At 24.5% G+C, this 26,897-nt stretch overlaps 1 protein-coding gene and 1 non-coding gene across 3 annotated transcripts; both read left to right on the forward strand.

The window, feature by feature from the left end:
• The first annotated feature begins 66 nt into the window (after positions 1 to 66).
• On the forward strand, positions 67 to 26,569 carry LOC122500558 (protein C1orf194). Of its 2 annotated transcripts, none has more exons than XM_043609543.1 (5): positions 67 to 223; positions 829 to 923; positions 25,158 to 25,391; positions 25,613 to 25,753; positions 26,060 to 26,569. In XM_043609543.1, the coding sequence occupies exons 2-5, from the start codon at positions 834 to 836 to the stop codon at positions 26,312 to 26,314; spliced, it is 720 nt and encodes a 239-aa protein (XP_043465478.1). In that variant the 5' UTR covers positions 67 to 223; positions 829 to 833; the 3' UTR covers positions 26,315 to 26,569. The 2 variants fall into 2 exon arrangements, with proteins under 2 accessions (XP_043465478.1, XP_043465479.1); XM_043609544.1 differs by having other exon boundaries at positions 103 to 223; positions 25,166 to 25,391.
• Trnav-aac lies at positions 341 to 413 on the forward strand. The gene has a single exon. It is a non-coding gene; the product is annotated as a tRNA-Val (tRNA).
• Positions 26,570 to 26,897: the final 328 nt, after the last annotated feature.

Here is a 26,897-nt window from a genome sequence, read left to right on the forward strand (position 1 = left end):
GACCGTAGCTTAATATTCTACTTACCGACAGTGCTTACGCATAGTGCTTTTTTTAGTACAAATTCTAACCACTAGAGTACATGGTGTTTTCTTGAGTTCGTCTTTCGCCCTGGTCTTTCGTCAACTGTCATTTCAATTTCTCTCAATAATATCAATAATATAGATATTGTAGTGGTGATATTTAGTGTTATTCGATAAAATTAACGAAATTGAGGAACAATAGGTGAGAATAAACGTTTTAGAATTACCATAAACTTGTATATTTCGCTTTTAGAATAGACAATTTTGGTATTTATTTTCTATTAGACTGAGACCAGTTTCAAGAAATGTTCCCTCAACTGTTTCCGTGGTGTAGTGGTTATCACATCCGCCTAACACGCGGAAGGTCCCCGGTTCGATCCCGGGCGGAAACATGTTTTTTGTCTTTTTTAACAATAATTTATTCGAAAATTGTTCATAATCTTTTTAAAATACTATAATTAATTCTTTTTTAGGTTAGGGATCTTTCATAAACGATCTCACGTACTTTTTTCAAATTTTGACACCCTCCCCCCTCCTGTTAACAAGTTGACAAATTTTACATGAGAAAAATACTTTGTGACCCACCCCTTGCCCCCAAAAACATAACGATCGTTTGTTTTTCAATTTTCTATTATAGGGATTTAAAGTAAGGAAAATCTTTTTAGGAAATAAAAATAAAATTATACTAAATGCGAAGAATTTTATTTTGTTTAAATAAAAATGTAAAAATACATTTGAAATTCTTATACACATTTATTGACTAAACAGTACTTGTTAATTCATGAGTATGAAATTTATTCCTTTCAGTTACCATGGAAATGATGAGGTTCTTATTCTACAGTTTTCGCAGTGTTTGTGATAGTGATCCGTCTGCTGCAACATCATCTATACAATATTTTGGGGTAAGTTTGATTATAATAAATTTTTGTACAATATTAAATTATGTTTTAAATTAAAGAATATAAACTATATAACCATTAAAATTTTTATTATTGAAATTGAAATCTACGATGTTTGATGAATATTTTCGTTTAACTATAAATATGGACCTAATTTTGAGGTTATGTTTGTCTCATGACCTTTGACCCACAGTCTAACTAAATATCCTAAATATATAGACCTAATTTTGAGGTTATGTTCGCCTTTTAACCTATATGAACATTGACACTCAGTTTAACTAAACATAGACCTAATTTTGAGGTTATGGTAGCTTCAAAATTAGGTCAATATAAACTGTATGTCAAAGTTCATAGGTCAGAGGGCGAACATAACCTCAAAATTAAATCTATAGACCTAATTTTGAGGTTATGTTTGACAAAAATTTTCTAATTGTTCGAATTGTTCTGAGGTCAAACATAACCTCAAAATTAGGTCTATTAAAGACATAATTTTGAGGTTATGTTTCACCTCAGAACATTTAGCAAATTTTGAACAATAAAAATAGTGGGCATTATGTATATAGATACCAATAACGTTATAGTAATGAGATTAATTTTAATTTAATGGAACAATATCACTCAATAAGAGTGTGATTTATTATACACAATATAATAAAGCGCACACGGGAGTGAATAGAAACAGAATTGCTTCAGTCCGTCAATGTCAATTTTCGCTTAATATATCACGGATAACCAGAGAATCAGCAAATGCCGTCGTCTTTGATCTCGGATTTCCAAGAATCATCCTTGTCCACCTTTCCAAAACTCACCCCTCATACCGCCACGCGTTACCAACGCTAACGCTATACTCGTGTAAATTCAATCTCGCACACTCTGTGTTTGTGCACGAAAAGAGAGTCATCCAATTGCCCCCCCCCCCACACACACCCCGTCACTCCACCTTTTTTTCTGTCTCCTTCACTTTTGGCAACAGATTGAAATTCTATACTACTGTATTGAAAAAGAAAATTATTTAAATTTTAATTGCAATAAAACGCACTTTTAGAATTGATTTATTATTTATTAGAATTAATAAATAATAATGGAAGAATTCAATTATTTCTATAAATATTAATACTCATCGCAGGATTTCAATTATTTTCAAAAGTAATAAAGTTCTTTACAGAAATTCAATGATTTTTAAAAATTAAAAAAAAATTCGTCAACATTTCAATTATCTTTATAAATCGCAAAATTCTTCGACAAAATTCAATTATATTCAGGAATTTTTTATAAAAATTCATTGCAAAATTCAATTATTTTCATAAATAACAATTTGATTCATGATCAGAATTCAATTATTTTCAAAATTAATAAAATTCTTGGAAGAAATTCAATTATTTTCAAAATTTATAAAATTTTTGGAAGAAATACAATTATTTTCAAAATTAATAAAATTCTTGTAAGAAATTCAATTATTTTTAAAATTAATAAAATTCTTTTCAGAAATTAAATTATTTTCAAAAATTAAAAAAAAATTCGTCATCATTTCAATTATTTTTATAAATCGCAAAATTCTTCGACGAAATTCAATTATATTCAGGAATTTTTATAAAATTCATTGCAAAATTCAATTATTTTCATAAATAACAATTTGATTCATGATAAGAATTCAATTATTTTCAAAATTAATAAAATTCTTTTCAGAAATTAAATGATTTTCAAAAATTAAAAAAAAATTTGTCATCATTTCAATTATTTTTATAAATCGCAAAATTCTTCGACGAAATTCAATTATATTCAGGAATTTTTATAAAATTTATTGCAAAATTCAATTATTTTCATAAATAACAATTTGATTCATGATAAGATTTCAATTATTTTCAAAATTAATAAAATTCTTGGAAGAAATTCAATTATTTTCAAAATTTATAAAATTTTTGGAAGAAATACAATTATTTTCAAAATTAATAAAATTCTTGTAAGAAATTCAATTATTTTTAAAATTAATAAAATTCTTTTCAGAAATTAAATTATTTTCAAAAATTAAAAAAAAATTCGTCATCATTTCAATTATTTTTATAAATCGCAAAATTCTTCGACGAAATTCAATTATATTCAGGAATTTTTATAAAATTCAATTATTTTCATAAATAACAATTTGATTCATGATCAGAATTCAATTATTTTCAAAATTAATAAAATTCTTGGAAGAAATTCAATTATTTTCAAAATTTATAAAATTTTTGGAAGAAATACAATTATTTTCAAAATTAATAAAATTTTTGTAAGAAATTCAATTATTTTTAAAATTAATAAAATTTTTTTCAGAAATTAAATTATTTTCAAAAATTAAAAAAAATTCGTCATCATTTCAATTATTTTTATAAATCGCAAAATTCTTCGACGAAATTCAATTATACTCAGAATTTTTTACAAAATTCATTGCAAAATTCAATTATTTTCATAAATAATACAATTTTCAAAGAAATTCAATTATTTAAAAAACAATTTTCATAAAATTTTTTGTAAAAAAATCATTTTTTTATAAAAAGATTTTCTTTTAAATTCTTCTCAAGAATGCATTTATTTTAAAAACTATGTCAAAGTTCGGTGCCAAAAATTCAATTATTTTTATAAATATTAAAAGTCATCGCAGGATTTCAATTATTTTTAAAATTATTTTCAATTAATTACGTTAAAACGCAATTATTCTTAAAAATTTGATTAAAATTCTTCGAAAAAATTCAATTATTTAAAGAAATTTGATATAATTTGTTGCTTATAGTGTAATAATTGTTTTCAATTCATTTTTAATTACAATTCTTGAATGAATTTAATTATTATCAAAAATTTTAATGTAATTCTTGGTAAAAATTCAATTATTTTAAAGAATGTCGATAAAGTTTTAAATTTAAGAAATATTCAATTATTTATTATCTAAATAATTTTATTCTCGTAGAATTATCTAATGAGAATTGATTTAGATTTGAATAAAATAAAATTATTAAAATTTTGAATAATTTTATATTTATAAATTTGAATGAAAATGAATTGAAAAATGATTAAATTTTGAAAGAATTACTTTTATAATTTTTAGAAATAGTTAAATTTCAAAAATGCGTTACATTGAAATCATTTGAAATATTTTAATTCCTGATGTAGACAAAATAAATAGGTATTTGAATATTGATTTGAAAAAATTATTTTATGTTTGAATGTAATTAAGAAATTATAAAAAAAATTGAGTCGTCAAGTTTAATTTTTCGATAGCTACTTATTTACAACTTTTTTTTCTGTCTGTCAGCTAATTTTTGCTACTTTTTTAAATTAATTATCGCGAGTACGTAACCTGTACCAAGTAAACAATTCATTAATATATTATTTTAAAATTTAACGTGGTATTCGTGTAGTTTTTTGGTTTTGAAGTTTGACAAAAATGATAAAATTAACAGTTTTGGATAGTTTTTTGAAAAAAGATGAAAATTGAGCAGGACGGATTGAGGATAGGTTTGAAGTTTGAAAAATTTAGTTAAAAATTACTCATTTGCTCATTGGTAGTTAGTTAAGAGTTAATAGGTGTAATAATTTCTTATAAGAAAGTCAGTATAGAGAAATGACAGATGTGTATAATTGTATACATTCTATTCTAACCCTCTGTCAACACACAGTGGGTGACATAAAACCATTTAAATGCCCCCAAAGGGGTCTTTCAATTTTTTCCACTGGGTTCATTGCTTATGAGATAATAACTTAACGGGTAAAACTTCCAAACCTCTATATGATAAATAGAGATTACATTTAAAATATATACCTTCTTGCTGATGCCATATTTTTTTTCCGTTTCTATTTCTCTTCTCTTTCTGTATTCAACATAACTCATCGTTTCTTTTTCGTCCCACGCTCTTGAATATCGTATAAGCGCCAATAACACTATCTAAACTTATTGGAATTTTATTCCTTATAATAATCAGAGACCTATTTTTTAAAATTCAAAAAGGTGATTCATCTCAGTAAGAATATATAGAAACAGTTCACACGTGTTTTTTTATTCAATTCAACTCATTTTTGGGCTTGAAATAAAAATCAGACACTTTTAGGTCTTAAAATCAGTTTTTTTTTTTTAGAAATTTGGTGAATGTTTGGACTAAGTTGTTTTAGTTAAAATTAGGCTTAAAAGAAGACTTATTTTTGACAGTATAGTGTATAAGGGGAAAGTGAAGAAAGAACATGGGCAGCATTATTGAAGTGAAGAAAGAACATAGGCAGAATTTTTGACGAAGAAACAATGCGCATTTTGTTTGTAGTGTAAAGAGAGAAAGACAAATATATATTGTATAAAGAGAGAGAGAAAGAAGAGTATTATACAGGATTTGATGTGTTTTGACTGCTGCCATCAAATTGCAGCATCAGTGGCAGATTGTGAGCTGACAAATGAGCCTCTGCTCATACCCGGCAGTACGGGGACGTTATGTGTATACGGAAGACATATGGCTCCATAAAAAGAGATACAAGAGGTTGGCCAGGCAGTAACCATCCAGTTTCGATCCGATATTAATGGAGACCAAACACCGCACATTTTGTGTCGCGCGAATATATACAACCGTCCCTAGAGTGTGTACACATCGTTGTGCCATATAATGTCTCCAAAACATAATGCGGACACTCCCTTTTTTCTACAATATATATATATATATATATATATATATATATATATATATATATATATATATATATATATATATATATATATATATATATATATATATATATATATATATATATATATATATATATATATATATATATATATATATATATATATATATATATATATATATACTATATATTTATTTGATCTATGGTCGAACAAAGGTGCGTGTATATTCGTCAAGTCAACCCTCTTGTAGAAAATTCTCCGATTTTTCCAAATATTTCATATTATACACATACACCCTCTGTAAATTCATATACAGAAAGGTGCGAGGGTTAGTTGCTTTTTTTTAGCTATACTTTTTCAATGGGTTCTTAAAAATTAAATTTGTAAGTTTTCTTGGTCACGGTTATAATGTTTTATGCTTTTAAAATAAAAAAAAAAATTGCCATAGAAATAAAAATAATTTCGGCCTGTTCGGCACATCGAAGGTTATACAACTTTCGATGTGCCGAACAGGCCGAAATTTTCCGTATATACGCGAATGTCGGATTTTTTTAAGATTTAGCCCAGCATTTAAAGATTTTCTACAATGTTAACGAACTTTGCAAATTGCAACTGCGAATGTTCCGAAGGTGTCAGTTAAATTAATTTCAAAATTAAATTAAATTACAGGGTTGCCACAGATCAGAGAAAAGTCATGGATTTTCACTAAAAGTGCTGAAACAAATTTAAATGTTTAGAATTCACAAAAAAATTCTGATTTTTTGTATCTTTCTTGTTTGCCTAATGAAATCATCAGGAATTCTAAAAAAAACTTTAAATTTTTTTTGTCTGACAATAATTTATTTTAAATAACTTAATTCAATTGAAGAATAACTGATATAAAGTTATTACTTATGAATCATTTAATAAAGTATTTTTTTGAAAATTTTTAATTACAATTCTGTTGAAATTAAATTAAATTTTGAAAATTTTAACCCAATTCTTTGACAGAATTCAACTGTCTTAATAAATATCAAAATTCTTTGACAAAATTCAATTATTTTCAAAAATTAAAAAAAAATTCTCGTCAACATTTCAATTATCTTTATAAATCGCAAAATTCTTCGACGAAATTCAATTATATTCAGGAATTTTTATAAAATGCATTGAAGAATTAAATTATTTTCATAAATAACAATTTAATTCATCCATAAGAATTGAATTATTTTCAATATTAATAAAATTCTTCGAAAAAATTCAATTATTTTCAATATTAATAAAATTCTTCGACGAAATTCCATTATTTTTAAAATTAATAAAATTCTTGGGATAAATTCAATTATTTTCAAAAATATTTAAAAAAAATTTTCAACACTTTCATTATCTTTATAAATGAATAGCATAACATTAAATTATTTTCAAAATAAATAACATTCTTGGAAGAAATTCAATTATTTAAAAACAGTTTTGACAAAATTCTACACGAAAATTCAATTATTTTTAAAAATTAAAAAAAAATATAAATTTCACAGGAATTCAATTATTTAAAATGGAATTTGCATAAATTTTTTCGAAAAAATAAAATGTTTTAAAATTTTACAATACAGTCTTGGCAGCAATTGAATTATTTTAATAAATTTAAAAATTCCTTTTAGGAATTTAATTATTTTCATAAATTATAAAACTCATTGCAAAATTTCAAATATTTTTAATAGAATTTGAATCCAATTTCTCGAAAAAAGTATTTATTTTTAGAAATTTGATTAAAATCCGTCGAAAGATTTGAATTATTTAAAAACTTGTTGATAAAATTATTCATGCGAATTCAATTACAAAAAAATTCAATTATTCAATAAATTATCTATGTTTGTATTATTTAAATAATAGAATTCTCGTAGAATTTTCTAATAAAAATTCATTTCAAACTGAATTTCAGTTAAAGTTTTAGATAATAATTGAATTTTGAAGATGTTACTAATAATTGCAATTTTTTAGAAATAATTGAATTTTCTAAAGGTTTCAAATTAAAGTCTTTGAAAAATCTCAATTTTTCATAGTTTTAATTAAAAATTATATGGAATTAATTTTTTTCAAAAAAACTTAATTGGATTTCTAAAAAATTACTTCAAGTTTTTATTTTCTAATGTATATTTATAATTGAAGAATTTCCGAATAATCGAAATTTCACGGAAAATTAAATTGAAAACAAATGGATTTGAAAAAATACAAAAAAGTAAGATACCGCCTGTCTAAAACTTGTTTTTACTATTTAAATTAGAAAAATATGAAATTATGTTGGATTAAAACTTGTTTTTACTACTTATTTTGGAAAAATACGAAAATTAGGATATGAAGTCTGACTAAAATTTATTTTTACTACTTAATTTAGAAAAATACGAAAAATAGGATATTGCGTCTGACCAAAACATGTTTTTACTACTTATTTTAGGAAAAATACGGAAATTAGGAAATTAAGACTGACTAAAATTTATTTTTACTACTTAGTTTAGAAAAATACAAAAAATAGTATATATCGTCTGACTAAAGCATGTCTTAACTACTTATTTTTAAAAAATACGAAAATTAGGATATGAATTCTGACTAAAATTTCTTTTACTACTTGATTTATGAAAATACGAAAAATAGGATATTGCGTCTGACCAAAACATGTTTTCACCACTTATTTTGGAAAAATACGAAAACTAGGAAATTAAATCTGACTAAAATTTATTTTTACTACTTAATTGAGAAGAATACGAAAAATAGGTTATGACTTTTAAAAATTATAAAAAGTAATTAATTTCAAAAAAAGAATTTCATTTAAAAATTGCACAAAATAATAATTGAATTGAAATGATGAATTTCTTTCAAGAATTTGATTATAATTTTGAAAATAAAAACGGTTGTCGATTAGTATATATAAAAAAGGACGAAGACATTTGCGAGGTTATAATATTGTATAATAAATTTGATTTTGTTTCATCAAACATTAATGACAGTTAAATGTATATAATATAAGGGTCACGAGACAATAAAATTTATACCTATATATACACCTAATGGAGAAAGAAATTTGTCTGATATATTTTCCGATGAGAGAAATACAGTGACGAAGAGTCAGGGTCAATGCAAAATAAGTTTAGCGCGTAATGTGTTGAGAATAGGGTGGGACCCCCCTTGAGTTGTATAATATCAATGGACGAATGACAGGGGTGGGGGTCGATGATCGTATCGCATTACCAGTGAAGCGTTCTATGAGCGAGTGCCACCACTATGGGTTATCTGTGGGACCCTAATAGAAGTATTACATGGTGTGGCCCCCTCACCCCATAGGTCGTCGCGTCGGGTGTAAAATAAACGATACCTAATTATACGCGTCCCGTCTGCGTGAACCCAAAAAAAGGGCGAGCAAGTGCCTGCGCAAAGGTACCTCTATATACCGCTAAATGGGATTACAAAATTACAATTCAAATCGATCCGTATGCGCACTCTTGATTAATGCCTTTTTAGCAATCACTTTCTCTTCCGCATATGCCAATTGCTATACTGCAATATGGGAGGGGTTTGTATTTTTTAATGATAAACACAAGGATTTTGGATTGTATTTTTCATTTATCTTTTTTTGTGTTATGTGTTTAGCATTAGCAGTTTCGGTATGTGTATAAGTTATCGCTGTCGTCTATCGGTACACGGAATATATGTAATCCCGGTAATACTCATCAGGGGTCAAAATAGACCGTTTTAGATAAGGGCCATTTGACTTATTGGTAAAGGGGTTGATTATACGATTATGGTTTAATACTGTATATTTTTATTTATAATATTTTAATTATTTTAAAGATTTTAATTATTAAGTAGAAGAAAAGATTTTAGTCAGACTTGGACTTTTAATTGTAAGTGGAAGAAATGTGTTAGAATCAAAATTTTATTAAAAAATTTTTGGGCCGAAATTATTAATTATTAATTATTTATTGGGCCGAATTCGGCCCAATAGTTTTGAAGTAGAACAAAAGTATTTTTAGTCAAAATATTTCAAAAATTGATTCAATTTTAAAAGAGTTGCGTTTACAATTTTTATAAATAAATGAACTTGAAAAGATTTTAATTTGAAATTTTGAAAAATTTTAATTTTAAATGAATTTAATTAAAAATTATAAAAAAACATAGATTTTTAGAAAATTTTAATAATCAAAATTCTTTTGAAATTAGTTAAGTTTTTTAATATAGAATTCAATTATTTTCAAAAATAACAAAATTTTCCACAGAAATTTAATTCTTTTTTAATATTTTAATAAAATTTTTCGCAATAATTCAATTATTTTCATAAATAATAAAATTCTTCTCAGAAATTCAATATTTTTGACAATTAAATTTTTTTTTCAAAATAATTTTAACAAAATTCTTTATAGAAATTGAATATATTTTTAAAACTTTGGCAAAATTTAATTATTTCAATGTCTACTATTTTCAATAAAATTTCATAATAGAATTCAAATATTTAAAAAGAAATTTTAATAAAATTCGTCTCAAGAATTCAATTATTTTCAAAAATAATATATAAAATTCTTCGGAAAAATTCAATTATTTTCAAACATTTACAAAAATTCACGTTAAAATTTCAATTATCTTTATAAAAAATAAAATTTTTCTCGATAATTCAATTGTTTAAAAAAATTTTGATAAAATGCTTTATAAATTTAAAATATTATAATAAAATTAATCATAGAGTACAATTATTTCCGTAAAATATAAAATTCTTTCTTGGAATACAATTATTGTCAAAATTGTTTGTAAATATCTTCGAAACAATTCAATTATTTTTGTAAAAAAAAATAAAATACTTCGAAGCAATTCAATTATTTAAGAAATTTTAATAAAAATACGAAGAATTCAATTCTTTTTAAAAATAAACATTTTCATAAAAATTGAATTATTTAAAAAAAATTTAATAAAATTCTTCGTCAGATTTCAATTATTTTCAAATTTTTTAATGAAATTTCTCGATGGAATTTAATTTTTTTGAAAAGGTTTTAAAAAATTTTGTGAAATTCAATTATTATTTTAAAAAATTTGAATAAAATTCTTCCCAAGAATTCAATTCTTTTCAAAAATAAACATTTTCATAGAAATTCAATTATTTAAAAGGAATGTAATAAAATTCTTCGTCAGATTTCAATTATTTTCAAATTTTTAATGAAATTCAATTTTTTTTGAAAAAGTTTTAAAAAATTTTGAGAAATTCAATTATTATTTAAAATAATTTGAATAAAATTCTTCACAAAGAAATTAATTATTTTCATAAATAATAATATTTTCTTCCAAATTCAATTATTTTTGTAAATAAAATTTTTCACTAGAATTCAATTCTTTAAAAATTTGTTTAATAATATTCGTTGCAAGAATTCAATTATTTTCATAAATAACAAAAATTTATGGCAGAATTTAAATAATTTTTTATACAATTTTAAATAAAATGATAGAAAATTGCATTTATTCTCAAAACTTTCGTTTTCAATTCGACGAAAGAATTCAATTATTTTTAAAAAATTTTGATAAAATTCTTCATCATTCGACTTTTTTTATTAAACATTTGAATTCAATTCTTCGTAAGAATTCAATTATTTTTATGTATAATATAATTCTTCGCAAGAAGACAATGATTTTTAATAAAATTTTTATTATTTCAATGAAATTTCTCGATGAAAATTAATTTTTTTTTGAAAAAGTTTTTAAAAAATTTTGAAAAATTCAATTATTATTTAAAAAAATTTGAATAAAATTCTTCCCAAGAATTTAATTCTTTTAAAAAAGAAACATTTTTTCAGAAATTCAAATTATTTAAAAAATAATGTAATAAAATTTTTCGTCAGATTTCAATTATTTTCAATTTTTTAATGAAATTTCTCGATGGAATTTAATTTTTTTGAAAAGGTTTTAAAAAATTTTGTGAAATTCAATTATTATTTTAAAAAATTTGAATAAAATTCTTCCCAAGAATTCAATTCTTTTCAGAAATAAGCATTTTCATAGAAATTCAATTATTTAAAAAGAATGTAATAAAATTCTTCGTCAGATTTCAATTATTTTCAAATTTTTAATGAAATTTAATTTTTTTTGAAAAAGTTTTAAAAATTTTTGAGAAATTCAATTATTATTTTAAAAAATTTGAATAAAATTCTTCACAAGAAATTAATTATTTTCATAAATAATAATATTTCTCTTCTGTATTCAATTATTTTTGTAAATAAAATTTTTCACTAGAATTCAATTCTTTAAAAAATTGTTTAATAATATTCGTTGCAAGAATTCAATTATCTTCATAAATAACAGAAATTTATGGCAGAATTTCATTTTTTTTATACAATTTTAAAATGAAAAAAATCTTTGAAAATTTCAACTTTTTATACTTTAAATTAAGAATTCGAGTAGAATTAATTTTTTTCAAAAAGTATAGTGGAATTTTTTTTTTTTAATTATTTTTGAAGTTTCGCAAAATTAAATTGTAAACAAAAGGAATTAAAAATTCTCAAAGAACTTTTTTCAAAAATTATTTTCAAGAAAATTATTAAAAGTAAAATTTTAGTTGACAATTCAAGAAATGAATAATTGAAATGATGAAGATAATTTTTGAAGAAGTTACAGTAACAAATTAGCAAATTTTAATTATTATAAAATATGAAGATAGCGATTGCTTCGAGTCGAAGACTCGGAGTGATCGATATCTTCATGTTTTATAATAATATTCTTAGTTATTGAATTTCAAATTTTTGAAAATCTTAATTCCTCTGACAATATAATGATATTAAATATTTATTTAAAAAAGAAGTTATTGATGTTTTTGAATAATTTTTCAATTAAAGTGAAAAAAAAATGAAAAAAATAAATAAATATATTATTATTATTTTTTATTTAATAAAAGGAACAAAAGAGATGACGTGGGTTGTTTGTTCAGCAACAATCTAGATTGCTTGCAGTCCATAAAAAATAATAAAATTAAAAATTTTGTCCAAAAGTAATGAGTGAACTTAAAATCATTTTTTAAAATCCAGCTTTAATATAATGCTATTCAAATACGTAAAATTACCAAGCAGTGTAACTAATCTACATAAAATGCAGGTTAACAAATAACAATTACTCTTCCTAATGACCTGATATTTTACCAAGCGAGTTAAATATATCAAACAGAAGGTAAATCACAGCAGACTCATCCATTTTGTCTATATAATATCGACGACATTTGCGGATGGGTTTAGTAAATTATCTATAAATCTAAAAAAATTCACAACGAAACGTTTCGTAAAAATAAATTTTTTAGAGTGAAGAGGAGCGAGGTAGGGGGGTTTGGTTGGTGCTAGCGGTCGAACAGGGTGGTTGCAATGTGGGTTGGCTCGGTGATGATTAATTAGCGTTTGATGAATATGTATGAGAGAAGGAAAAAGGGAGGAATTGGCGAGAGACAAAAGGGGGGTTTTCAGGAGAAAAGAGACGACAGATTCCAGACCATCTTTCATGTGTGCGTGTGTTGGTTTGGCGCGTGGTCCATCCCCTGTATACCAGAAACGCCCCAAATGGTCCCCAACTCATGTTTTGCGCACTATTTCAGTTCTTCGTTGCACGTAATGTTTAACAATGCGTTTGTACTGCGACTAAATCGAAGATTTTTTTTTTTTATTTCATATATATCCTCCGAAGAGGATGAACACTAAATTCTCGGGGTAATGTTACATTTTTTATGATTGAGAAATAGGTCCGTGATGTTGGCACGTCTATTTTAATATTTTTCTTTTCTTCTTTATTCTTCTTCTTCTTTTTCTTCTTTCTCTTTATTGCATTCGATTGTCTATGATTATTAGTCTATGTTTGTGCAGAAAAAATTATCTAAAATTATGATTTCACTGAATAAAGTTAGAAAAATAGTGATTTTGTATAGAATTCTTCGGAATAATTGAATTTTTGAATGTTAATGACATGAAAATAATATTAATTAATTTTGACTAGAAAACTATTATAGATAAAAATTGGTCACGAAAATCAAGGAAAAGTCGGGAATTACTAAAAGTACTGTAAAAATTTAAATTTTTAGAATTTATTTATAAGAAAATTCAGAATTTTAGTCTTTTTTGTTTGCCTCATAAACTATGAAATTGTCAAGAATTCTGATACAAAACGTTCATTTTTTTCTATTTCTGACAACAATTTATTTTTAAATAACTTAATTCTTCAAAAACTGCCATAAAATTATTACTTAGAAATTAATTCAATTATTTTTAATATCTACTATTTTAATACCATTTTCCAAAAGAATTCAATTATTTAAACAAAATTTTATTAAAAATTTCACAGGAATTCAATTACTTAGCAATTTTCTTATAAATTTCTTCGAACCAATTCAATTATTTTTTATTTTTCAATGAAATTTCTCGAAAAAATTCAAACATATTCATAGAATTGAAAAAAAAATACTTCTGAGAAATTCAATTATTTCGAAAAATTTAAATAAAGTTCTTTTAAAAATTCTATTATTTAAAAAATTTTTGGGAAAATTCTTTACAAGATTTAGTTAATAAAATTTCCAATACTTCTTAAAAATTTGATTATTTTCACAAATAATACATTTTTTATGGGTATTAAATTATTTTAAAAAATTTGAATAAAATTCTTCGCAAGAAATCAATTATTTTGAAAAATAATAAAATTTTTCTCGAGAATTCAAACATTTTTAAAAAATTTTATAAAATGATTTATAAATTTCAAAAAATTATAATAAAATTGATCGCATAGAATACAATTGTTTTCGTAAAATATAACATTCTTCGTTGGAATACAATTTATTGTCAAAATTGTTTGTAAAAATCATTGAAATAATTCAATTATTTTCGTAAAAAAAAAAAATTCTTTCAAGCAATTCAATTATTTAAGAAATTTTAATAAAATCCTTCCCAAGAATTTAATTCTTTTCAAAAATAAACATTTTCACAGAAATTCAATTATTTAAAAAAAATTTTAATAAAATTCTTGGTCAGTTTTAATTATTTTCAATTTTTTAATCAAATTTCTCGATAAAATTTAAGTTTTTTTGAAAAAGTTTTTAAAAATTTTTTTGAAATTTAATTATTAATTAAGAAATTTTAATAAAATCCTTCCCAAGAATTCTATTCTTTTCAAAAATAAACATTTTTACAGTATAATTCAATTATTTAAAACAAAATGTAATAAAATTCTTCGTCAGATTTCAATTGTTTTTAAATGTTTAGTAAATTTTAATTTTTTTCGAAAAAGTGTTTTAAAAAATTTTGAGAAATTCAATTATTATTTAAAAAAATTTAAATAAAATTCTTCACTAAAAATTATTTATTTTTTTATAAAATAATGATTATTTTTCTCTGGATTTCAATTATTTTTACAAATAAAATTTTTCACTGGAATTAAATTCTTTAAAAAAATTTTTAATAAAATTCGTTGCAAGAATTCAATTATTTTCATAAATAACAATAGCTTATTATCGTAGAATTTCAATTATTTTTTTTATACAATTTTAAATAAAATGATAGAAAATTGGATTTATTCTTAAAACTTTTTTTTTAAATTCGCCGAAAGAATTCAATTATTTTTAAAAATTTTGATAAAATTCTTCATCATTCGACTTTTTTTTTAAACATTTGAATTCAATTCTTCGTAAGAATTCAATTATTTTTATGTATAATATAATTCTTCGCAAGAAGACAATTATTTTTAATGAAACTTTTATTTTCTGGAAATAATTTAATTTTTTTTTCAGCAATTCAATTCAATTCTATTCGATAGAATTGAATTATTTTCATAAATTTAATTATATTAAAGAATTTTAAAAAATAATTAAATGTTTGCGTACAATTTTATTAAAATGTTTTTTAAAGAATTGATTTCTTTTAGGTAGTTTTATTAAAATATAGTCGAGATATTGAAAATTATTGAAATGAGGAAAATTTTTGAAAATAATTGAAATTTTGACAAGAATTTTATTAAAATTTTTGAAAATAATTGAATTTCGAAGAAGAATTTTTTTTATTTATAAAGATAATAATTGAGATTTTGTCGAGATTTTTTTTGTAAATTTTGAACATAATTGAATTTTGTGGTAAGAATTTTATTACTTTTGAAAATAATTGAATTTCTGCAATTATTTGCATCTTCTGCAAAATTCAAGTTTTTTTTTATGGGTTTTTTACTATAAAATTCTTCTATAAATCCATTATTTTTAATAATTAGTTAAATATATATTGACAAAATTTAATTAATTCTAGAAGATTTTGATTTATTAAAATTTTTCAAAAATCTAAGATCATTAGAATTTCTAATTAAATTTATTCAACATAGAAACTTTATAAAATTTCAAATAGAAACCGTTTTGAAGTTTGAATTTATGAAAATTGTAAACGCAACTCTTTTAAAATTGAATTAATTTTGAAATATTTAAGTAAAATTATTCATTAAATGATTTATTTATTTTTTGATATAGTTGTTCAAGATTTAAGTTATTTGAAAAGAAATTTTTTGTCAGAAATTGAAAAAATTGAAGGTTTTGTATTATATGGAATTCGTGGTAAATTTATAGTTTATAATTATTATTAGTTATAATATATTAAAACTATATTCAAATTCATATTTTATTTTTATTAAAAAAAATTTGAATTGAGAATTTTTACGTTCTATTTTCAAAATTGATTATTTTATTTATAAAAAGTGAGTAAGAAGTCAGCCGCGCTCGTAAGCGCGCGAATTGTTGCTGGTTATTTTGAAACTAGGGTGAAAAGAACACCTTTTTTTTCCCAAATGTTCTCTCTAAAAAATAAAAATATATGAGTTTTAGGCAAAATTATGAATCTGGTTTTAGTATTTTTGAAGTTGCAGTGCGGCAAAATATCAAACTGAGAAGAGAGAGGAAGGTGGAGGCTTAGATTTTGGTGGAGCTGAAAGGCCGGCGGATTGTTCGTGAGAGGAGAACAATGCAGACAATAGCGGGTGGGAGCTGCGGCGGTGAGCCCCTGGCTTACGTGCGAATACAATTACATTATGAACTCGATTACCATTTAAATGGAAACAAACGTGAAATGCTAAAATACACCATCCTCTGCGTATATAGCATATCGTTGCTGTACAGTTTCACGCCCTCTTTCTATATGTGTATATATATATATTCCCGCCAAAATGGCATGAATCCGTTGTCCTCGATCATCGGTATGCAAATCGGAATTCTAAAATTTTTTTTTTTTCGTTGAGTTGTTTCGATGGTCAAATTTGCGGGGAGAATATTGACATTTTCAAAAAGTCACTACTGTTGTGATTTTTAAAAAGCAGTTGAACATTTTTAAAAAAAAATATTTTACAAAGGTTAAAATTACAGTGTTCATTTCAATAAATGAATATGCATTGTTGTGTATACAAATGCAACTGGTTTTTAAATATTTGCCTTTACTTGAAAAGTTTGACAGAGTTAAAATAAAAAAAAAAATTTTTTTTTAAATTTTAATAAAGTGGAGAAAATTCAAAAAAATTTTAATAAAATTCTTTCAAACGATTCAATTATTTTCACAAATTTTTCGTAATTTAATGATTTTTAATATCTACTATTTTAATAAAAAATTTCCCAAAAGAATGGATTAATTAAAAAAAAAAAAAAATGTTTATACAATTCTTCGCAAACATTCAATTATTTTCATGAATAAAAAATTTTTTTACATAAATTCAATTAATTAAAGTGGACTTTTCCTAATATTTTTCGAAAAAAATCAATTATTTAAATAGATTTTTAGAAAATTCTTTGCATGAATTCAATTATTCTTTATAAATAATAAAATTATTCTCAGGAATTAAATTATTTTAAAAAAAATTTTAATAATAAAATAAAATCGTCGCAAGAATTGAATTATTTTTATAAATATTAAAACTCATCGGAGGTTTTCAATTATTTTTTAATAGAATTTTAAATAAATTCCGCGGAAAATGCAACTATTCTTTAAAATTTATTAAAATTTCTTTAAAATCGAATTTTTGTGGATTTTATTGAAATTTGTCAAAATAATTAAATTCAGGCGAAAAAGTTTATTAAATATGAGAGTAATTAAATTATCATAAATAATTTTATCAAGATTCTTCTGAAGTAATTGAATTTTTGCGAAGAATTTTTTTTAAATTCTTTAATATAATTAAATTCATGCGAAAAATTTTATAAATTTTGGAAATAATTAAAATTTTTGCGAAGAATTTTATTAAACTTTATAGAAAATAATTGGATTCATTCGAAGAATTAAATTTTTTTTTTTGGTAATTGAATTCTTGCTAAGAATAAATTGAATTATTCATGAGAATATAATTGAATTCTTTTGAAGAATTGAATTAAACTGTTTAAAAATTATTTCCAGCAAAATAAAAATTTTTGTTGATAATAATTTAATTCTTGTGAAGAATTCATAAATAATAATAATTTCATCAAAATAATTGAATTCTAATAATTTTTCAGTAAAATTCTTCACAAGAATAAAAAATTATTTTTCATAAATATTAAAAATAAACAAAGTAATTGAATTATTTTCAATACAATTTTAATAAAATTTCTCGAAAGAATTGAATTATTATTTTTAATAAAATTTGAATTGACTTATTCAAAAGAATTGAATTTTTTTTTAAATTGTTAATTAAATTATTCAAAAAAATATTCAAGTATATTTTCCAAAATTCAATTATTTAAAAAATTTTAATAAAATTCATTATTAATAATTGAATTGGTTTCAATATAATATTTTAATAAAATGTTTTGAAAGAATTAAATTATTTTCATAAATAATAAACAATTTTGAAAGAAATTTAATTATTTAAAAGTTAAAACTGAATTTTCCTAATATTTTTCGAAAAAAATCAATTATTTAAATAGATTTTTAAAAAATTCTTCACAAAAATTCAATTATTTAAAAAAAATTTGAATAATAAAATCGTTGCAACAATTCAATTATTTTTATAAATATTAAAACTTATCGCAGGATTTCAATTATTTTTTAATAGAATTGTAAATGAATTCCGCGAAAAATGCAACTATTCTTAAAAATTTATTGAAATTTTTAAAAATCAAATTTTTGCGATGGATTTTATTAAAATTTTTCAAAATAATTGAATTTATGCGAAAAATTTTTATAAACTGTGGAAATAATAAAAATTTTTACGAAGAATTCTATTAAACTTTATAAAAATAATTAAATTTTATCGGAGAATTTAATTGTCTTTGATATTGAATTGTTTTTAAATTCTTGAAAAAAACTGTATTATTTATTAAAATAATTGAATTCTTTTAAAGAATTGAATTAAAGTGTTTAAAAAAATCGAATGATGAAGAATTTTATCAAAATTTCTAAATTAAATAATTAAATTCTTGCTACGAATTTTATTAAAAATTTTTTTAAAGAATTGAATTCTAGTGAAGAATTTCATTTACGTGAAAATAATTGAATTGCGGAGAAAAATATTATTTTTTTAGAATAATAATTGAATTTCTCAAAATTTTGTAAAACTTTTTGAAAAAAGAAATTAAATTTCATCGAGTTTCATTAAAAAATTGAAAATAATTGAAATCTGACGAAGAATTTTATTAAATTTTTTTTTAAATTGTAATTGAATTCCTTGTGAAGATGTTTATTTTTTAAAAGAATTGAATTCTTAGGAAGAATTTTATTCAAATTCTTTAAAATAATAATTGAATTTCTCAAAATGTTTTAAAACTTGTTCAAAAAAAAAAATTAAATTTCATTGAGAAATTTCATTAAAAAATTGAAATCTGACGAAGAATTTTATTAAATTTTTTTTAAATAATTCAATTTTTATGAAAATGTTTATTTTTAAAAAGAATTGAATTCTTGGGAAGAATTTTATTAAAATTTCTTAAATAATTGAATTTACGAAAAAAATTAACTTTTTACGAAAATCATTGAATTTTTTCGAAGATTTTTACAAACAATTTTGACAATAATTGTATTCCAACGAAGAATGTTATATTTTACGAAAACAATTGTATTCTAAGCGATCAATTTTATTATAATTTTTTGAAATTTATAAATCATTTTATAAAATTTTTTAAAAATGTTTGAATTCTCGAGAAAAATTTTATTATTTTTCAAAATAATTGATTTCTTGCGAAGAATTTTATTCAAATTTTTAAAAATAATTTAATTCTTATAAAAAATGTATTATTTGTGAAAATAATCAAATTTTTAAGAAGAATTGTATTGGAAATTTTATTAACTAAATCTTGTAAAGAATTTTCCAAAAATTTTTTTAAATAATAGAATTTTTAAAAGAATTTTATTTAAATTTTTCGAAATAATTTAATAATTTAATAATTTCAATTCTATGAATATGTTTGAATTTTTTCGAGAAATTTCATTAAAAAATGAAAAATAATTGTATTTGTTTGAAAAAATTTATAAAAAAAATTGATAAGTAATTGAATTCCTGTGAAATTTTTATTAAAATTTTGTTAAAATAATTGAATGTTTATTTTTGGAGAGAATTGAATTCTTGGGAAGAATTTTATTCAAATTTCTTAAATAATTGAACTTACGAAAATAATTGAATTCTTTCGAAGATTTTTACAAACAATTTTGACAATAATTGACAAGTTTAATTTTTTAAAAGCTACTTCTTTTACTACTTTTTTCTGTCTTTAAGCTACTTTTTAAAAATTAATTATCTCGAGTATACAAATCCTGTAATTTTAATTATTAATTATTAATTTAATTAAATCGTGGAAAGTAGGGAAGTAAAGTTTTGTTAGTTTTAACCATAATCTTTAACTTCACAAAAATATAATTAATTATATTGTTCATGTTGAATAGGTCAGGTGACGTAGGAGGTAAAAAAAGTTTGCGCCTGCGCAATCCTTTTTTCCCCTGACACTCTCTCATTCTAAAAAGATGTTAAAATTCGAGTTTTAAGAAAAGAAACAAAGAAACAAAAGTTTAAAATTTAATTGTTTAAATGAAAATTTTATTTAGATGTTAAAAAATTATTAACAATTAATTATAATTTTAATCTGTATATCGCAATTCGAATCTGTCGTCGCTATTCGAATCCCGTCATAGGATACTCGTCGTTACACACTTGATTTCTTAATGAGCCACATCAAACGAGGGTGCAGATTCGCTGCACTCGTGCACAGATTTCACGGGCCACCTGTCGCGTTTATTCTCAACATCCCTCCCTATTACTTTTACCTTATTGGACACGCAGGGTGTAAGGAATTTATTTTCCAAGTGATCTCTCTTCATTACCCTCCCACTCGTATAATTTACTCTTTTCCTATAAAGAAGACAAAAAGAGAAGAAGAAGAAGAAGAAGATTAACCCATAAAAGTGTACAATAAGCTTTAGTGATCTTCGTCTTAACCACTTATTCTCACCAACCTTGCGCTTCTTTAAATTGGCGGGAAATGATAGCTTCTATTCTTCCCATTTCAGGAAAATGAAATTAAACTTAAATATTTGATATATATCAACTTGAATTTAGTTGACTTTAATTTCATGTCAGATTGAACCCAGGTGGAAAAGTTAACGTTAGTTAACGTTAGCTAATGCTACTAACGTTAGACTAACGTTAGGCTAACGTTAGGCTAACGACATTTTTGATCACTAATATAAAATTATAACGTTAGTTAACATTAGTCTAACGTTAGTCTAACATTAGTTAACGTTAGTCTAACGTTAGTAGCATTAGCTAACGTTAACTTTTCCACCTGGGAAGTTATTGATAAAAAATGAATTTCCATTTATATTGCAAAAAATCGTGGGTTCAGCAGAGGAGTTCTTTGAGAAAAAGTTGATAGGTTGTTGAAAGGTTATTGAAAGGTTTTTGAAAGGTTATCGAAAATGTTATTTGAAATTTAATGGAAGTCAAGCCTTTTCTTCTCACAAGATGGACCTGGAGAATAGATATTGACTTCGAAAGGTCGATTCTTTTCTTAAAAAGACATTGTTATGAGCATATGACACTGCAGGGTGTCCTTTAGATATATATACATGCGGTTAGCATCACAAGGACTGACAATAAAGCTGACCAGTGGCAAAAGCTAGGCGAAAGCATTCAAATGGTAATTCGCTCACGCGTCTAATATCTGTCTCTCTCTCTCTCTTTATATCGAATACGTCTCTCTATGCTGACGGTACAGTATAACTGTATAACTTGGGGGTTGCAGTGTCTAGTACTGCACCCCTGCATTTTCATTTTAACCCGAGAATCAAACCAAATATTGGCAATATCAAACCCTGGCATTGTCCCCAGGACCTGCCTCATTCTATTTCTCTTGGACGCTATATATATATAGCAGAGTGAGAATGGGAATTTTGTCCATTTGAATGCGCGACCCCAAACCAGCTAAGAATAAACATATATACATATAACGAAGGATTAGGATGAAAGGAATAGAAAGAAAGGGCGCAGAAGTTTACCTTCTCGAGTGTAATAGCTTTTCCAACTATTTTCGTATTTACACTCGAAATAATACTGAATCTAGCTATTTTCCTGCGGCCCCTTAAAAAAAAAAGTTGTTTATGTAAATACTACAGTGATAGGGGGTAAATATTGAAATAGAGGATCACAAAGCGGTATAAAATGTATAATCCAAAAAATCGTGTTTCTTCAAAAAGGAATTATAATTTTTTCTTCTGCTTTGGCCCCACAAACAAAGGGGTCGTTAAGAATCATCCGATTCTATTTGAAATTAATTTAACTCACAGGCGCACAGTAAATTGTAAGGTATTAAAAAGCGTTGCAGATTAAATTAACACACCAAAAAGGATTCGAAAAATCCATAATCCTAACAACTAACAAACTAACTACCAGTTTCACCAACTTCCGATTAAAAGTTAATCAATGATTAAAGACAGTTTAAAGGCTTCTGATTGGTTAATTGAGGATTTAATCATTGATTAACTTTTAATCGGTGTTGGTGAAATCGGCCCTAACTATCCCAACTATCCCAACTTTATAGAAAAATTTTCCCAAACTGTAAAGAATAAATTTTCCCCGTGTTACAGTAATATATGAAAAAAATCTTATTTCACGCTCTCTTTTATATAATCATCCTTATCGAAAAGCATTTTCCAAGATTTTTCCATTTATTGTATACAATTATTTCGGAAAACACCCCTATTTAGATGCATTATAATATACACACGGAGAAGAAGAAACAGAGTGTAAAAAAAAACGTCAAAAAGATGGAAAAGGTTGCATATCTTTTTTCCATTGGCAGATGGGCGCATTACTTGACAGGGGTTTGCGACAGAATAGAGAGAAGGGTGGTTTTTAGGTCTTCCACGTCATTGCTTGTGCATAGTACAGAATGATGCTTTTCATATTGTATAAGTGCAAGAGAGACAAGATATGTGTACCCCCAACTACCGATTCGAGATGACACGCGTAATCGCGTAATCGCGTAATCGTGACGCGTGCTGAAGTTTAGATCGAGGGAGCTTTGCGTTCGTCTACATCGGGCACGTGTAATGTAGCACACTCTAAATCAACATTGATCACAGGTCACAGTTGAGATCCATGAGTCTTTTTACGTGCTCCATTCGAAACGTCACTCCTCATCCCTCGAGGTTTTTTAGTAAACACTTAAACTTTCCACGTGGGAAGTTCAACATGTTTCATATATAGAAATTCCATTGTTATATGGTTAAAGAAAACATTTGTAAATTTAAGCCTTTTTCAATATATACATGTGTATAATGATAACGAAGAAAGGGATTTTTAATCTCTTCTTTATTATGTCTGATATGCCTTCCTAAGAGGAGATTATTTAAAATTATAGAAAAGTTTACTAAACGTAAGACTCAATTTTAATTATCTGATGTTAAAATAATTTCTATTTTATTACTAATACTATTATTAAATACTATTACAGAAGGTAAATAATTAATAGTAGTACATCAAAAGTAGTAAAATAATTATCACTGTCATCAGCATTAATTTAATTATAACAATATTAATCAAAAGTAACTAGAGCCCGAGTATAAAAAATACCCGGGTCATTAGAATCAATTTAATTTAAAATTAATAAAAAGTAACCACAGCCGCCAATCAGCAGAAGATGAAAAATTATTTTTTTTTAATTTTATCATTTGTTTATCAACAATTGTTGGTAAATAATTTTTTACTGGTCCATGACTATTGCTAGAACAATTTCAAAAAATTCTTGGGTCATGAGAAACAATTTAATTCAAAATTATTAATAAGTTACCACAGCCGCCAATCAGCAGAAGATGAAAAATTATTTTTTTTTTAATTTTATCATTTGTTTATCAACAATTGTTGGTAAATAATTTTTTCTCGTTCTAGACTGTAGCTAGAACAATTCCAAAAAATGCCCGGGTCATTAGAATCAATTTAATTAAAAATTAATAAAAAGTAACCACAGCCGCCAATCAGCAGAAGATGAAAAATTGATTTTTGATCGAGTTTTATCATTTGTTTATCAACAATTGTTGGTAAATAATTTTTTACTAGTCCTAGACTATTGTTAGAACAGTTTTAATAATTATCCGGGTCATCAGAAATAAATAATTTAAAAAATTAAGGGAAAGTAACCACAGCTGATATTTTTTAATTTTTATACTTTTTTTTTGGTAAAAATGGAGAAATATGAAGAGTTTGCTTCAAGTTAAATTATATCCGTTTCAGAATGAAAATTTTCGACTGTCATTGGAAATTAATTAAAGAATTGATGGGAACTTTATAGAATATTTATAAATGTCGTAGTGTGACTTTGTGGTTTTATTAACAGTGATTTCTTAAGCTTTCGCGGTTAATGGAATAATGTGACAGGATTGATTAATATATTTTAAGTAGAATATAAATGTGAGAGATCACACGGCGTGAAAAGACTTTCGTGTGATTCATTGTCCTTTTTTTTTGGGTATATGAGGGTGTAAACGTTACTTTCTCGTATTTAAACGTGTGTTTTGCTCAGGAGGTGGTCGCCTAGTAGCCAATATCAACGCCCAATATCAAACCCACAGTAATTTATGTCAGCACGAGCATGCATAATGCTGTTTGTATAAAAGCGACCAGTTCACGTGGCGGCACGTGTCCCTGGGACACTACACCCTTAATTTTATACGTTCAAACTTCTCAAATGATTAAACTCCATCCGAAACAATGCTTATTACAATACAATATCTACGCATCGTTTTACAATTTCATTTTGTAAGCTGAGAATCTCACACTTTTGTTTTCTTCTCAAAATTTAAAATATTTATTTATAATTTATAATTTTTGAACAACCTTTCGTATAGATTTGATAAACTAAAGCTGTGTCCAAAAGATGGTTATCCTACCGCACTAACTTTCTAATTAGAGTGTAGCTATCGACTCTCTAATATTTTTATAATTTCAGATTTCAGAAAAAAGTGCCATTTGCTTCAGACTTCACTTATTAGAAATGTTTTTTTTTTTTTTTTTTGACAGTGAATTTAGTTTATTTTGGTTAATTTTTTTAATTCACATAAATAGTAAGAAAATTAAAGAGTAAGAATTTATTTTTTCTCAATAATAAAGTATAACGTAAGAGAGAAAATTGTTTCCCCTTTTTTGTTGAGGTTTTTAGAGGAGAAAATGATAAGATGATAACGAAGGTGTCGCTGGTTCGTAATCCTTATCCAGTGCCTGATATTTCACGCGAGGGAAATTGGATATTGGACGGACCATATTTGGGGCCAAGTGTGTCAACTGACGACAAAACCTGGCAGGCAAAGTTACAACCTCATGAACGACTTTTTGCTCATCACACCCTAACCAGTATTAGAAAGGATCATCGTTTATATAGACCGCAGGTTAATTAATATTCTGACATTGGAAATTTTGAATTTTACGTTGAAAATTTTATTTCTTTTTCCGTTTTGTAGTTAAATTTAGTTAATAGTAATTAAATTTCGTTTAGTGATGTAGTTTAGTAGATTTTAGTTTAGTTATATAGTAGATTGTAGTTAGATTGATCGACTATTTACATTTTTTTCGCTGATTTTCTTCTTCTATGTGAGAATATTTCTTGCAGGTCCCCACAGACTCTCTTGATTATGCTCTTTCTTCAGTTTACAAACATTGCGAAGATACATTCGTTCCTAAAATGTATACTCGAATTCAGCCCGAAACTCTTGGAATTGAAACCTGGCGCGTTCTTCGCAATGAAATTAAGGTTTTTCTTATTTTTAATTATTCTCATCTCTGACTTTGATTTTGATTTTGACGTTGGCTTTGATTTTGACTTTCATTTTCGCTTCGACTTTGTCTTTGACTTTGATTTTGGGTTCAACTTTGTTTTTAGACTTTGGCTTTGATTTTGACTTTCATTTTCGCTTCGACTTTGTTTTTGACTTTGACTTTTATTTTCGGTTCAACTTTGTTTTTGACTTTGGCTTTGATTTTGACTTTGAGATTCAAAATGAAGTCAAAAGCAAATTTCACCAAATCGCATATATCCTGAAGTTTAAAATTATTGCAGACGTTCATAAAACCACCTCCAGCCTTGGGACATCCACTGAAAAAGGTAAATGGTCAGATGGAAGTGAAAAAGTATAAAAGAGGCAAAGCTGCAAATTCAAGGGAAGACTCGAATTTGCAAGAATCCGAGAAATTAAGTAAACAAGTGCGGCGAATTCATCCTAGCAGTTTGAAGTTGGCCATCGATGGTCCTCATACGGATCAAACGAATGCTGGTTACAGTCGAAAAATTGATGGAACTTATTACAATATTTAGTTATCATCGCTTCGAATCTTTCAAGGGAAAAAAAAAGTTCTTAAATTTGTTTCCAAAAGTCGGGACATTTACTGCAATAATCAAATTTTTAAAGATTGTCGAATGTTTATAAACAAGTGGCTTATGTTTTGAAATAATTAAATTTTGTTATAAGAATTATATTGATTCACTGAAATATAGCCGACGGAAGTTGATCACAGTATAAAATTTTATTTTTAAGCTATACGGGAAGCACATATCCATCAGTTTTAATTAGATGTTTGCTTTTAAAAATGATCTTCTTTAAAAAATTTTAATGATAATAATTTTTTTTAAAAATGATCTTTTTTATATAATTGAACCCCCTTTGGATTTTATCAGGGAAAAAGGAATAATTATCTCACTCTGGAGACGAGGGGAAACAAAGTAAAATTTTAGTAGCAATGTTATTCCTATTCTAATGTAGCACTTTACTATATACAGATTTAACATATAATTTGCTCAACGGATTAAGATTGAAATCACTGTGCAATCTCAAGTGATTGAATTATCAGTAGTTGTGTGGCAGTAGATGGAGCACGCGTCATAATGTAATAAGATTATC

Source organism: Leptopilina heterotoma, unplaced genomic scaffold, assembly GCF_015476425.1.
Source record: "Leptopilina heterotoma isolate Lh14 unplaced genomic scaffold, ASM1547642v1 Lhet_188, whole genome shotgun sequence".
NCBI classification, from domain to species: Eukaryota; Metazoa; Arthropoda; class Insecta; order Hymenoptera; family Figitidae; genus Leptopilina; species Leptopilina heterotoma.

Bases quoted from the DNA above. Each gene is read 5' to 3' on its own strand.
- LOC122500558 (XM_043609543.1), top strand. From the start codon at position 834: ATGGAAATGATGAGGTTCTTATTCTACAGTTTTCGCAGTGTTTGTGAT. The intron at 924-25,157 runs GTAAGTTTGATT...TTTTTTGTTGAG, and splicing joins CATCTATACAATATTTTGGG to GTTTTTAGAGGAGAAAATGA. The intron at 25,392-25,612 runs GTTAATTAATAT...TATTTCTTGCAG, and splicing joins ATCGTTTATATAGACCGCAG to GTCCCCACAGACTCTCTTGA.